This window comes from Catharus ustulatus, chromosome 2 (assembly GCF_009819885.2).
Source record: "Catharus ustulatus isolate bCatUst1 chromosome 2, bCatUst1.pri.v2, whole genome shotgun sequence".
Classification (NCBI taxonomy): domain Eukaryota; kingdom Metazoa; phylum Chordata; class Aves; order Passeriformes; family Turdidae; genus Catharus; species Catharus ustulatus.
In genome coordinates, this window is record NC_046222.1 from 30,288,810 (window position 1) to 30,301,994 (window position 13,185).

The 13,185-nt window shown below is 42.7% G+C and overlaps 2 protein-coding genes across 13 annotated transcripts in view; one reads left to right on the top strand and one right to left on the bottom strand.

Moving 5' to 3' along the window:
* Nucleotides 1–10,370, top strand: part of LOC116992225 (rap1 GTPase-activating protein 1-like) — a 51,590-nt gene extending 41,220 nt beyond the window's left edge. For 6 of the 12 annotated variants that reach the window (XM_033051644.2, XM_033051643.1, XM_033051645.1 and 3 more), the window contains 3 exons: nucleotides 1,414–1,500; nucleotides 1,657–1,714; nucleotides 4,075–4,772. In XM_033051644.2, the coding sequence (XP_032907535.1) occupies nucleotides 1,414–1,500; nucleotides 1,657–1,714; nucleotides 4,075–4,171 (242 nt within the window). In that variant the 3' untranslated portion in view covers nucleotides 4,172–4,772. Of the gene's footprint in view, nucleotides 1–1,413; nucleotides 1,501–1,656; nucleotides 1,728–4,074; nucleotides 4,773–8,223 lie in introns of those variants that run through there. The other 6 variants (XR_004417020.2, XR_006162929.1, XR_004417021.1 and 3 more) reach the window with 6 other exon arrangements.
* Nucleotides 4,922–13,185, bottom strand: GSTK1 (glutathione S-transferase kappa 1). The gene is made up of 8 exons (XM_033051651.2): nucleotides 13,045–13,185; nucleotides 12,431–12,512; nucleotides 11,569–11,697; nucleotides 11,116–11,216; nucleotides 10,672–10,707; nucleotides 7,840–7,956; nucleotides 6,500–6,593; nucleotides 4,922–5,211 (listed from the first exon to the last, which is right to left on the bottom strand). The coding sequence occupies exons 1-8, from the start codon at nucleotides 13,108–13,110 to the stop codon at nucleotides 5,171–5,173; spliced, it is 666 nt and encodes a 221-aa protein (XP_032907542.1). The 5' UTR covers nucleotides 13,111–13,185; the 3' UTR covers nucleotides 4,922–5,170.

Sequence of the window (13,185 nt, forward strand, 5' to 3'; positions counted from 1 at the left end):
CTGTGGTCATTATGCTCTCAGATCATGACACAGAGAACTGGCATTGCCAAAATATTTTCTGAGTTGACTTTAAAGCACCAACATGTCTCATGTGCCAGTGTATGTCACATGAGGCAGAGGTGACTTTCCCCCTAGCCTCAAGGGCAGGATAAAAATTCAGCTATAACTCTCCTTAACACTTATACTCTACCAGTTGTGTTAGATATATTTTTATGTAGTTACTTGGCCTATTAGTCACTTCCTACAAAAAACATACATCATAGTTAAATTTCAGCGTAATGGAACTGGGATATAAACAAAATAGAGAAGAACCCTCTTATTGTAAATTCATGTTGTTTAAAACCACAGTTTAGCAGCATTTGGCAGTGATTTACTAGTTTTGGTTTTAAATCTCAGTTTAAATTACACAAGGACACGGGGAAAGGGGATAGTCTACCTTGGAAAAAATGCTGGAAAATAGTTGCCTCTCATCTGTTCCCTAGAAAATACTGGTGTGATCACATATAAGTCAAAAAAAAAAAAAGAAGAGAAAAAAGGTGTTCCTCGAAAAAGCATCTTAGCTTTCCATCTTACTGCAGGAATCCCTCATTAGCTTTCTTCACTTTGCTGAGTGAATGGTGGGCACATAAGCCATTAGAGGTATTTCACCTGCCCATGACTACCCTTAGCACATTCCACACTAATAACAACTCTTTAATTCAAACTCTTTCCATTTTCCTCTGACTTAAAGAAAAGACTTTAATAGAGATTTATGTTCTGATGCAACATAAACTCCCACGAACTACACTGGTTATGAAATTACCATATTTAGTAATTTTAACCATAGAATGGGTAGAATGGACGACCACCTGAGAATAAATGTAGAGTGCTTTAAGAAGTCTGTTATGTTAAAAACATCTTACTCATGTGTTGAGAAATGTGTATGGTGAATGTAAGCTGATTACAGAAAGCAAAATAATGCTTCTAATTTGTGCATTTTGCAAGTATTTAATCCTCAGTTTTGCTGATATGTGATGAGAGGCAAATTCCTTAAACCCTGAGGTCAGATGTGGGACTCTCAAGGAGGGGTCAGAGGGAGAAGGAAGAGAAACACTGTGAGAGTGTAAGATTAGAGGCTGCTTCACAGATATGTATTCTTGGAATAGGGCATTCAGATTGTCTGGAGCCAGGGGATGATGATTTTTTTTTTTAAATTAAATGAAAGCAGTCACTTTCCTCATGTTTCAAGATGGAATGAGAAACAGGTGAAGGTAACACTAGTTAATTTGGGCATAGGTTGCACTCCTTTCCACTCTTACCTGTGAATGAGCCACAGGTCTGTGAAAACTTGGGGGTAAAACCAGCTATGTGTGCAGCTCCTGGGATACCTTCTTGATTATTTCTGTATTGTTCTGTGCTTGGTTCCCTTCTAGGGAAGCAGGTTGCTTCCTTCCAGCAGTGTTGCTGGCTCCACTGGAAAAGGAAAAGGCAGCAAAGCAGAGGCTCAGCACCATAATTCCAGTAAGTGCTTTTATTAAAATATTCCTTCTCACTTGCACAGAGGTAAGGATGGGAGAAAAGAGAGAGGCTTGATTTGGAGTGTTGCTTGCTGAGGGTTGAAAGGGCAGCAGGAAGGTGCTTGCAGGGGGAGGTTAAAGTGGTGCCCTTGTTCTGCAGGCCTCCATTTTGTGCTGTGTGTGATGTCAGCGCTGGAGCACTGTCTGCTGCACGCAGGGTGAGGAGCACAGGTAATGCACACGGGGGGAGGAGGGCCATGGGCCCCTACCCATCCCTGCCTCACTGGGACAGTGCAGCCAGTGCTGTACAGCTTCTCAGCTAACAGTTAGTCCTTTACCTTTCTCCCCAAGTGATCTTCCATGGCCAGCAACTCTGGCCTGTCTTACTTACCTAAGCACTCCCTTTCTTTGTTGCCTTCTCCCTCTCAGGGAACAGCATTTCCTATTGAGATTCTGCACTCTGCCCTAATCTAGGCACAGTTTCTTTCTCTTCTTTGTCTTTGTTCAGTTTCCTTTGCTCAGATGCAACCTACCTTTCTCTGTGCCTAACCTCTGCTTTTTATACTTTCATTACTTTACAGAACCTCTTTCTGTTGCTAATTTTCTGATTGTTGTGCCTGTCTGTACACTTGCTTATTTGCTTTCAGCCTACCATTGGTGGGACCTACTTGTCCATGCCAGTTTCACAGCTTTTCCAGACATGGGAAGTGGGACTTGATTTCCTGGTGAGGTCTGTAATAGAGCAAAGGGGAACACAGCTTGAGGTTTGTTCCCTAGAATTCATAGTCCTGTTTTGCCTGTGTTGTTGAGAGTCTCTCTTTTTGCTCAATGTCCCTTTCCTTGCCTGGTATCTTCTCTGGCCTGACAGCTAAATAGCTGCCTAGAAAGTGGTGGGGATGTGAGGCTCTCAGGAACTAGTTTAGTATATAGCTGAGTAGATGTATCATTTTTATGGAAGAAAATTCTTCCAGCTATTCCTATATATTCCTGAATAGCTGGTCATTTTTATTGTTGCTGTTTAGATCATCAGTACTCAAGTTTTAACTGCCCTGCCACCTTGTGGCATTCAGAGCAGTCAGGTGAACAGTTCAGCTCCATGTGGTGGTGGCCACTGCTGCCACAGCAGATCAGAGAGGGGAGCTGGTACTCACCACTGAGACTGCTTCAGTCTGTGCTACAACAAAGATCAGAACTGAGCATGACACTGCAGCTGCCAGCCACTGATTACTGGGGTCACCCCCAGAGTGTTTGCCAAGAGCTTGTGCTCACATCACAGCTCTGTAACACAGGAGCAAGGTTCTCTAAACGGGGCAGGACTCCCTCAGAGTTCTGCTCCCAAACAGGCAAATTTTGCTCAAAACAGGTACAGAGTCAGAATTGCAACAATCTGCAAACTCACTGATACAAATGCAAAGGCTGTGGTTTTGCATTTACTGGTGGCTGTTACAGGCAATAAGCAATGTATCTCAGTAGTGCTTAGGTGTGATTTTAGTACTGATTTTCCACTGATTTGAAGGAGGTCAGAGAGCATTTAAGATAAGTTTGTGAAACACAGTAATTTCATGACTATAAGGTGCACCCTTTTGACTAAAATTTTGGCCCGAAGCCAGAAGTCCGCCTTATAGTCCGGTGCACCTTATATAATGTAAAAAGTTGTGAAATTTGCCAACCCGGAAGTGAGAGCTGCACAGGGGGGCGGCACCACGGGAGCGCCGAGTAGCAATGGGGGGGTGGCCCCGAGCAGCCCCAGATGCCGGGAGCAGCGTGGGCAGGGAGGCATTACTACTTCGTTACTTTGTTGCACACGGCACAGATCCTCGCTGCAAAAAAAAGGTGCGCCTTATAGTCCGGTGTGCCTTGTATAATACACAAAGTTGCTAAATTTGCTGACTCCAAGAGGTGCGCCTTATAGTCCGGTGCGCCTTATGGTCGTGAAATGACTGTATTTGCAGTCCGTAAGATCCATGTCTTGTGGTCCATTTGCCAAATCAACAACATTCTGCCACAAGCTGGTTATTTTGCAGTTGGTCTGGTTCAAAGAACGAAGTTTCAGGAGACTGCTCTTCACTGTGAGATTATTTCCAGATGTTCTTTGAATTCTCACCAGCTCCTTACCAGAGTTCATTATTTCCACAAAAGGGCATTTTACCCACTCCTGAGACAACACTACAGTCTTAAAGTGATGTTTTAGTCATTCCATTTTATCACAACCTCTGAATCAGTTTGATAGCACATATTGGAGACTAGCAAGTTTCAGAGGAGAAATGGTCAAAAATTTCTTTAACATGGCTTCAAGGGACTCAAAGAAACCTATGGCACCTACATGCATAGTTACTTTCTTGTCATTCTAACTTGTCTTATCTCTCACAAAGATTTCCTTAAGTTCTAGGCTGAATTTGCCCAAAGACTAATGGGTGCACTGGTAGAAAGGAGGAAGAACTCCTCCAGTCCTAGGGTATTTCCTGAAGAGCTGAAAAAAGTAAACATTGTGGATGGGGGAGCAAATGATACTCCCACAACACTTATAGCTGTAACAACATGAAGGATACAGATTTTTTTTTCTGATGCTTTGTTCCAGGATTTGCTGTTCCAGTGAAAATACATCAATATGCTTTACCTTAAAGTTCAGAAAAAGACAAAAAAGGAATCCCAGCTGCTGCTGTTTCATTCAGTGATGCATCAGAAAGTGTGGAATAATTGAAAAATCAGACTTCATATAAATTAAATTTCTGTGTGTTACTCCAATTCACCTGATACAGGGCCAGGCACAAATTGTTTCCGTGTGAAATTTCTTAATTTTATTGTTTGCAACCTTTCCCACTGCAGACTACATGAGTGGAACTCCCTCACAGCCATATCTAAATCACCTTTGGGTAGGCAGCAATTAGGGCATCCTTGAGGAAGCAAAACAGTTTTCTTTAGTTACCAGCTGAACCTACAGTGGTGTTCACCACCATCCTCCAAAGACTGTAAAACTTGCATTGATTAAAAACCCCTGCAAGGTTTGGGGTTGGTGCCCAAGAATGCATGTGTGTGGTGATTTCCTCAAATATCAGTCACTGCAGAGAAAGGTGTATCAAATATTGTTCAGGATGGGGACAGTTCCTTTTAAAAGACTTTATTGGTTCCCTAGACTCTTCTTTGGGCTTGAATTGTGTCCTTTCCAGCTGCCATGATGCAAAGTAAAAGGAAGCATTAATATCTTAGCCTGTGCGTCTTATGTCTATGTAGTACACTGGATTTAAAATAAAAGGAGAATGTGGCCAGCTTCTCTTAGGTTGTGTGTGGTGTGTGTGTGTGTTTATAAAGGACAAGCAGGAAGGCATGAAAAACCCAGAGATCGCAGTCCAGTAGCTATGTAATCCTCATGTTTTTAGGGTAAAGGAAAGAAAACTGTGGTGGTTGTAGGAAAGAAGAATGTTCACTTTGCAAGAAGTTAAATCTTTAATGTTAATCTTTCATATGCCAAAAGAAAGGGAGCACATTTGTATTAGTAAACACCTCACCAGGCTGGTATTACTGACAAACCTTAAAATTCTTCAAAATTAAAGATGAGACCAAGCAATAAAGTGTTAAGGATGAGAAAGCCATCTCTCCATAAAGTTGAATACATTCAGATAATCAGTGAAGATTGACATATATATTTTGCTTCCTATATATTTCCCTGGGACTTTTCACAGCTTGGGGCTTGGAACTGGTCCCAGCCATTTTTCACCTGCAAAACAAACCAGCACAAAAGAGACAGTTAAAATGTAATCCATATAAGTGATTGGCTGGTCATTTTTCTGCAGCAGGATTACTGTTCCTACTCTTGTGAAGGTAACTACTGGTGTTGAAATACAGAATTATATCTGTATTTTGGTATGCTTCAGCCAGCTCCATAAATCTTTCACTGTCTAGTCACAACTGAAACTGTGCAGAAGAATTATTTTCCTCCATTACAGATAAGACATTCTGCAGGTCAGGGGTACTCCACAAGAGGGAGAAACTGGTTCTTTTTAGGACTGGTTTTGGAGGGGCTGGGGGTTAAAAAAAAGCAAAAAAAGAGTGCAAGGCTGTGGAGTCAGAGAACCAAAAGGAAAATCTGATTAAGTCCTTGGAGTTGAGACTGGAAGCCATTCCAGTCAGTATTAGTGACTACTGTAGTGAGTATTCAGTAGTCTTCCTCACTCTCATGTTCATTGAGAATATTTTATAGAATCAGAAATTCATCCAGAAGACTAAAAAAACCCTCAAAAATTTCCCTTGCTTAAGCCTATGACTGATGCTAATTTGCATTAATACTTTCTTCTGAATGTTTTCCACAAATGCATGAGCTGATTATGTGCATAACTCTTTCTAGAGACACTCTCTTTAGCACCAAATCTAAGAGATGAGTAGTCAAATGCCCTCTAACTCATACAAACAATTGACTTCAGTTTTATTATTTATCACAGTCTACTTCAATCTTTTAAAGAATTTAAAGTGTGTATTCTGTTAATAGAAAAATGAAAAGAAGGATGGTCAATATATGAACAGCTTTTAAACAGATGTGTGGGTAGGCACAAGTTATGGATTGGGAAGCTGTAATAATATGCTTTTACTAAGAAGGAACAGATATAAAATGAAAATGTTAGAATGAAAAAAAAAAAAAAAAAAAGAAAAAAAGCAGTGTCAGCCATAGTCATAATCTTAGCCAAGGCCACTGTGCAATACCAAAAGGTTACATATGAATATTTTGAGAACTAAAGAGTTTTAGTAGTATTTTGAGAATGGCACATGGAGCACAAAGCCTTAAAACATTCCAAGAGAGGATGGGGAACTCAAGTTACTTCTGGTTTGGAAAAGGATCATTTGGTCATTTTAAATGTACAGAGACAGATTTCAGTCAGCAGTTTCATTCCAGGAGAAGGATAACCAACATTATTTAACATTTGAAAGCCCTTTTAACTCAGCTGCATTATGTATTTCATTCCAAGAGGGTGAAAGCATAAAACCAAAGTGATGTAATGAGGCAGACTCACCTATAAAGCTGCCTAGCAGCTCTAAACGATCCGAGCCAAAGAACAGATGAGGTTCCCCATCATAATGTGCCACAACAGCAGGCATCCCAAATGCCTATTGACACCATGGAGATGAAACAGAGAATGTTAGAATTTCTTGCAGACATATCATCAATCTTCAGGAATAAATCCCAACAGTTGTTACTTTTTTCCTCCCCTTCTTTTTATCTTCTTCATTCTTAAACACAATTCTAATGAAGCCATCTGAAAGTAGATGACTCTCCAGGGCCTGTGTGCCCGTTCTGAAGGAGCATAAAAAAAAACCTGATTACAGTAATTTCATGACCATAAGGCGCACCGGACTATAAGGCGCACTGCCCGGGAGTCGGCAAAATTCGCAACTTTGTAGATCATATAAGGCGCACCGGACTATTTTTTTTTTGCAGCAAGGCTCCGCCCCCAGCTCCCCCCACGTGGTTGCTGGCTGAGGCCCCGCCTCAACCTGGCAGCCATTGGCCCCCGGGCCCGCCTGTACCCGGCGGGCTATGTCCACCGCTGCTCTGTGCAGCGTCCCGGGGGCCCCGCTGCTCCGGGAGTTCCCTGGCGCTCTGGGAACCCCGCGCTGCCCATGTGCTCCGGGAGTCCCCTGGCACTCCGGGTGCCCCAATGCCAGCGGGCTCGCCCCGCGCCGCCACTGCCCCGATTCTGGCGGCTTTCCCCCACCCCGTGCTGCGGCCGCCCCGATGCTGGCGGGCCCGCCCTGCGGGGCCACCTCCCTGATGCCGGCGGGCCTGCGCTGGGCCACCGCTGCCCCGATGCGGGCGGCTTTGCCACCCCGCCGGGGCTGTGCCGCTGCTCTTTCCCCAACCCCGCGCAGCCACTGCCCCGATGTCGGTGGGCTCGCCCTGGCCCAGCGCTGGCTTGATGCCACCGCCGGGTGGGCTCTGCTTGGCTGGGGACTGTTGTGGGCTCACACTTCCGGGGTGGCAAATGTCGCAACTTTGTACATCAGATAAGGCACACCAGACTATAAGGCGCACTTCCGGGGTCTGGGGAAAATTTTAGTCAAAAGGGTGCGCCTTATAGTCATGAAATTACTGTAATCCACAGTTCTATTTCAAGTAGCAGTAAATGGTATCCTGTTGCTGTCCAGCTGGAATGAGCTGAGTGGGTCAACCTTGTTTTCCCAGATGACAGTGAGATAAACTACCAACAACAGTGAGGTGGCTTTCCCACACTGAAAAACAAGGAGTCTATATAGTGCTTTCTAATCATCTCCGTTATTGTTCCTTGCTTTCCTGTATTCTTAAGAGGGCAGGAATGCATAGCTGTGAAGCCCAGTGCCATTGAGAGCCTCTCACCCCGTATTTCAGCGCTTCAGCTGTTGTCTCTTTCAGTCGGTCCTTCACTGTAGCAGATGAAATCATTTCAAGTGCCTTCTGGGAGAGCTCTGCTGACAGCCCAGCCTGTCGGGCAACCTGTGAAAATATTATATAATTAAGAATACTCTAAAAGTAAATATTCTAATGCCTACCCTGCTCTAATTAAATTAATCTTCAGTATTATCACCTAAGGTCTGTTGACAAACAAACAAAAAAAAAATTCAAAATACTCTTGAAGCACTTCTTGCACAACTATCTTGCTGTATTCCCAACCTGTTCATCATTTAACAACTTTCAGATGCAAAGTAAAAGAGACATTTTAAATCTTCCAAGCCCCAAATCTGCACTTTTTTTTCCCCCCAGGAGTTCCTAAACTGAAGAAAAAAAAAAAAGGAAGAACCTTTGATACAATGACTCATCAGACAACTTACAAAAAACCTCAAACTGGTGTTACAAAAAATAAAATCTCGCTCTACAAGCCTACCAAGACAGAAACAGTTTGTATGACAAATGTGGCCGCATGGAATCTGTTAAGTGACACTGCATGAAAAACACTAAATCACAGAGGTTAAACAGTTGCTGGTGTTACTGCTCTATCTTTTTCACTCCCCCTCAGCCTCTGCCACACAGGAATGAGACAAAGTAGCCACATATAAAGGTCCATTGTGTATCTGGTAACAATGAATTACAATTGCCCCTTGAATAAAGTATTAAAAAAAGGGCAAAAATAAAAAAAAAAAGAAAAATACAATATTGCACATGGACAAGCAATCCTGCACATGCAGGTGTTAATGACTCTTTCTTTCAATTACTTTTTTTGTTTAGCACCCACATTTTCATGTACCTCCTCCTATTTACACATCAGGGAAATTAGGAGCTTTTTTTGACTGTGCTTGAACAGGAGGTTAAACAAGTGTACCACTGGAGGAGAACAAAATGCTTGGTAGCCACAGTGTTTATACTGCAATATTTACACAGTGTCTTGGTACCTGGTCCTCACCATTTCAGGGCAGGAAAAGGATTTAATTGGACCAGAGCAGAACTCAGACCATACATTGCTGCTATAGCAATTTATGTGAAGCTATTGCTGACTAAATAAAGAAGTAAAAAAATACTAATGAATTGTTACCAAGTAAAAAAAGTTCAATTTTTTGGACTGATGTGTAAAATAAATTCACCTATAAAGACTCAGGTGATTGGTTGAGACCTCTCACCCACCTTTGGATGACAAGTTTCTAGAAGAGAGGAAAGTCTAGTACTTGCTGCAGGAGTGAATGAAGACAGACACAAGCAGACAAGGGGACACCTCCCTCTCTGCCTTGATGAATGAGTGGGATACTCATCGACTGCTAAACTGTGACTAAAGCAGAGACCATTCTGAGTATGAAGTTGGTGGTGCTGAAGTTCTGCATGTCCTTGCTTTGTTTAAATAATGATGGATGCAGAGACTATGTGACAACATTCTGTGTATATTTATGCATTGGGTCTGGCTGAAATGGAGTTACTTTTCTTCACAGCAGCTCCTATGATTCTGTGTTTCTAGATCTGTGACCAAAACAATGCTGATAACATCCTAATTATTGTATGACCATTGATGAATGGTGTTTGCATACCATTCACTCTCCCCACACAGTGAATAAACTGGGGCTTCACCAGAGGCTGAGAGATGACCTGAACTAACCCAAGAGACAGACCAGGCCATATGTCATGCTCAGCACTAATTGATGAGGAGGCAGTTATCACTAATTGGTGAGTTTTAGGCAGATTAACCTTTTTCTTGGGAACTGGCTGAGCATCAGTCTATGTATAGGTGGTTCTTTGTTTTCTTTCACTCTGCTTCCACTTCTCTTTTGTTTATTAAGTAATTTTATCTCAACCCACAAGTTTTTTTGGGTTTTATTCTTTTCCTCTTCCCCTGTCCTCCTGGGTAGTGGGAGGAAGCAAGTGAGCACCTATGTGGTGCTTGGCTGCCTACCATGGTGAAAGTACCACACTTTAATTATATCCTTCAAATCTTGCTTCTTAAAAAGGCAAAATTCAAACCTTTGCTGAAATTTTGGTGAAAAAGCTACATTAAGACGAAGCTGAAGTGCAAGCACTAGACTTGGGGGGGAACAGCAAGACTGCAAGTTTCAGATTTCATGGGGGGATATCGGACAGGAGACACTAGTCATGGACAACTCCTCTCTTTTCATATTCCAAGAACTTAGGAAATAATGAAGGAAGGAGACCTTAAGAGGATCTCCTGGTATACTAACTTACATGCCATTACAGCTTTTATTGTAATAAACAAAATCAAAACAGCAAAAGAAAATACATCAAGAGTATAATTTCCAGGTATATAAAAGGGCAGTATAGCACTGAGCTTAACAGAAAACCTGGCTCCATCCCTCTAAGGAAAGTTGTGTTGCATTTCACCTGAACATTTCATATAGCAGCAATACCTCCATGCATTCTGGAGAAACTATTTATACTTTCATGGCTGTTAATAAAACAGTATCAATAGATAACTCATTGTCCAGCCTGGGTATCTTGGTATCTTGTCACATGAATTAACAAAAAAAACAAAAAAAAAAAGGTTTATTCTGGTTCTGAGTGTTAAATGTAAAGCATGACAAGAAAAAAAAAAAAAAACACCAAAAATTCCAAACAGAGCTGCAAGGGAATTTAAATCCATTTTTTCTATCTGAAATGTTTCAATATTTCAAGTGTTCGTTTGACAGAGATGTCTTTATGTCTATTACTGATCAAAGTCATCAATAAAAATCTCTATCAAAAATGCAAAAGCACCAAGAAAAAGGAGATACTTACAGCCAATAGATTCTCTGGCTGACTGATATCTTCATGCTGGTAAAAGAATAAAATAAGTAAATCAATATTTAAGAAACAAAAGCTCAGTTCTGTATTTAAAAGCAAGTTTTCTAAGAAAACAAAAATAAACCCAATACTAGTTGCTGGAGAAATTACATCAGAAAAGGTTTTAAGTCACCTAATCCAGGAATGTATTAAAGTGTTTTTCTGATATGAACCACTGATCCACTTGTGCAGTCTGATGGACCCACCATATATACCTAAAAGAAGGCAAATTAAGCTGATTATGAGTTAGTGGCTTCTCAACCACTGTGACCTTAATTTACTGCTCTGACTTTTAATGAAAAGACATTTTCTTCCTCTTGCTGGAATACCACATTTGAATGATGTGGGACAGGAAGGGTGATAGAAAGGGTCAAGAAGCTGGCTGCATAAGATACTGACCTGTGACCAAAACCGCATCCAGAACTCCCTAGACAAGGGTTCCAGGTACTGTGGGGTTGTCATGTCAATGGCTGTGATAAAGCGCATGGCCGTCAGACTGTCTGGATTCATGAGGAGACAGAGAAACACTCAGACAAGGCACAGCATCAGGAGCAGGTGTGGTCTGCATGACTGCTACCTAAGAACAGTGTTATCTCCCCTGTAACAGTGCTGAGAAACCCACAGCCTGTACACTAAAGCTGATGTTGATCCACAGTTACCTCCCATGCTCCCAGCATCATTCACAGCCATATTTCTTCAGAAATTTCTTTCATGGCTATGAATGGCATAGACTTCATGCTGTTCACAGATTCATGAAAAGGCTGCACACAGAGAATTCATCTTCGCCTTTACTGATAGGGAGGACTGGAACCAGAAGTGCTAGGGATAAGAAGTACCAGCTGAGACTCTTACTTGTGCCCATGATATGCTGGAAGGCATCTGCAGACATGCGTAGAGGCACCTGGTAGTATTTTGCCATCCTTTTCATATCCTTCAGCAAGTATTCACCTCGCTTTGGTAACATTGCTGGTGGCTTATTACCTTTTAGGAAAAAGTTCTGCTGAGATTTCCAGCTGTATTATAGTGACACTGGACAAACCAACAATGGACAAATTATGCTTCGTACACACATATACCTAAGGAAGAGTATAATTTCATAGTATAATTTCACATTGGCCTATTGAAACATACTTGGCTTTTCCAAAGATTTATTTCAGTTTTGCACAGATCAAACATTTAAGCCGAATCAGTTTTAAATCAAGGCACAAATGTCCTAGCAGGGAATTATGTTTATTCAAACAGATGACTTTTAAGCTAGACAACAACTAATGCATTGGTAAACTAATGTAAAGACTTCATGATTTATGAATTCTGAGTCTTGGTGATCTAATTAAGGCCATGAGTACTGTTTCAGAACATACTATATATCCTTGCTGCTTATTACAAAGTGCAAGTGTTCCGCTAATTAATTCTGGTTTAAAATCTAACTCTAGGAAAACACTCCATGGCAAGAAGTTACTATTATTAATTTTATTTTAGAACTGATGAACTTCGGCACAGACTGTCTGTAGTTGCAACAGTGTGAAATTCCTTATTACGAATTTCTTAATCCCTTTGGAGCTCCACAGTCCTATAGTTAATGTTACTGGTGCCACAGCTTAGTTCAGAGCTGGCTCTGCGTGGGCTCTGCACACACCAAGGGCCTAGAGCACACTAGTGCTCTGCCAGTGAAGGAGGGATCTCCCTACACCGCTCGTCTCCCTGTACTCCATACCAGTTTGTTGCATTATGCCGCCAAGGAAAGCTGGACGGAAGCGGAGGTCAATATTCCAGATGTGCCGGTAGCGGCAGAGAGCCTGCAACGTGAAAGAGTAGTGAGGGATTCACAGTCAGAGATGTCTGTAGAGCTGTGTGCAGTAAACAGTGCAGAAAAATACTTTCCCGTTGTATTCGGGCTAGTTCTAAAGTCTTTCCTGGATGCTGCCAGAGAACTCTGATCTCAGAAAAACTGAGAGGTCTCTATTCGTGTCACGACTACCCAAGTCTAAGCAGGGGTAAGTAAGGGAAAGGTCAGGCTCATGTCATGACCAGGACACTCGCACTTGATAAACATGAAAACTACCCCCGCAGCAAAATGTTCAGCACAAACTCCTGCACTGGCGTTTAGCTCGGAAACGCTTCCCTGTGTCCCTGGATTTCAGCACGAGAGGGAGAAGCCCAGGCACCCCTCAGAGGTGGGAGAAAAAGTAACTTCGGGGTGCAAAGGGCGCTGCCTGCAGCCGAGCTGCCCTTGAGCGACCCTTCCGAGGGGAAGGCGGCGGCGGGACCGGCCGGGCGCCGGGCACGGTGGAACCGGGAAGGGCGTCCCTCCCTCTGCCGACCCCTCACCTCAAAGGCCAGCCAAGAGTACGGAGAGATCACATCATAGAACAGCTCCACGACCGTGCGGCCCATCGCGGCGCCGTGCCGTACCGCTCTGCAGCGCAGCGGGGCAGGCGGGAGCGGGGCGGCCCTTCCACCGCTGCGGGG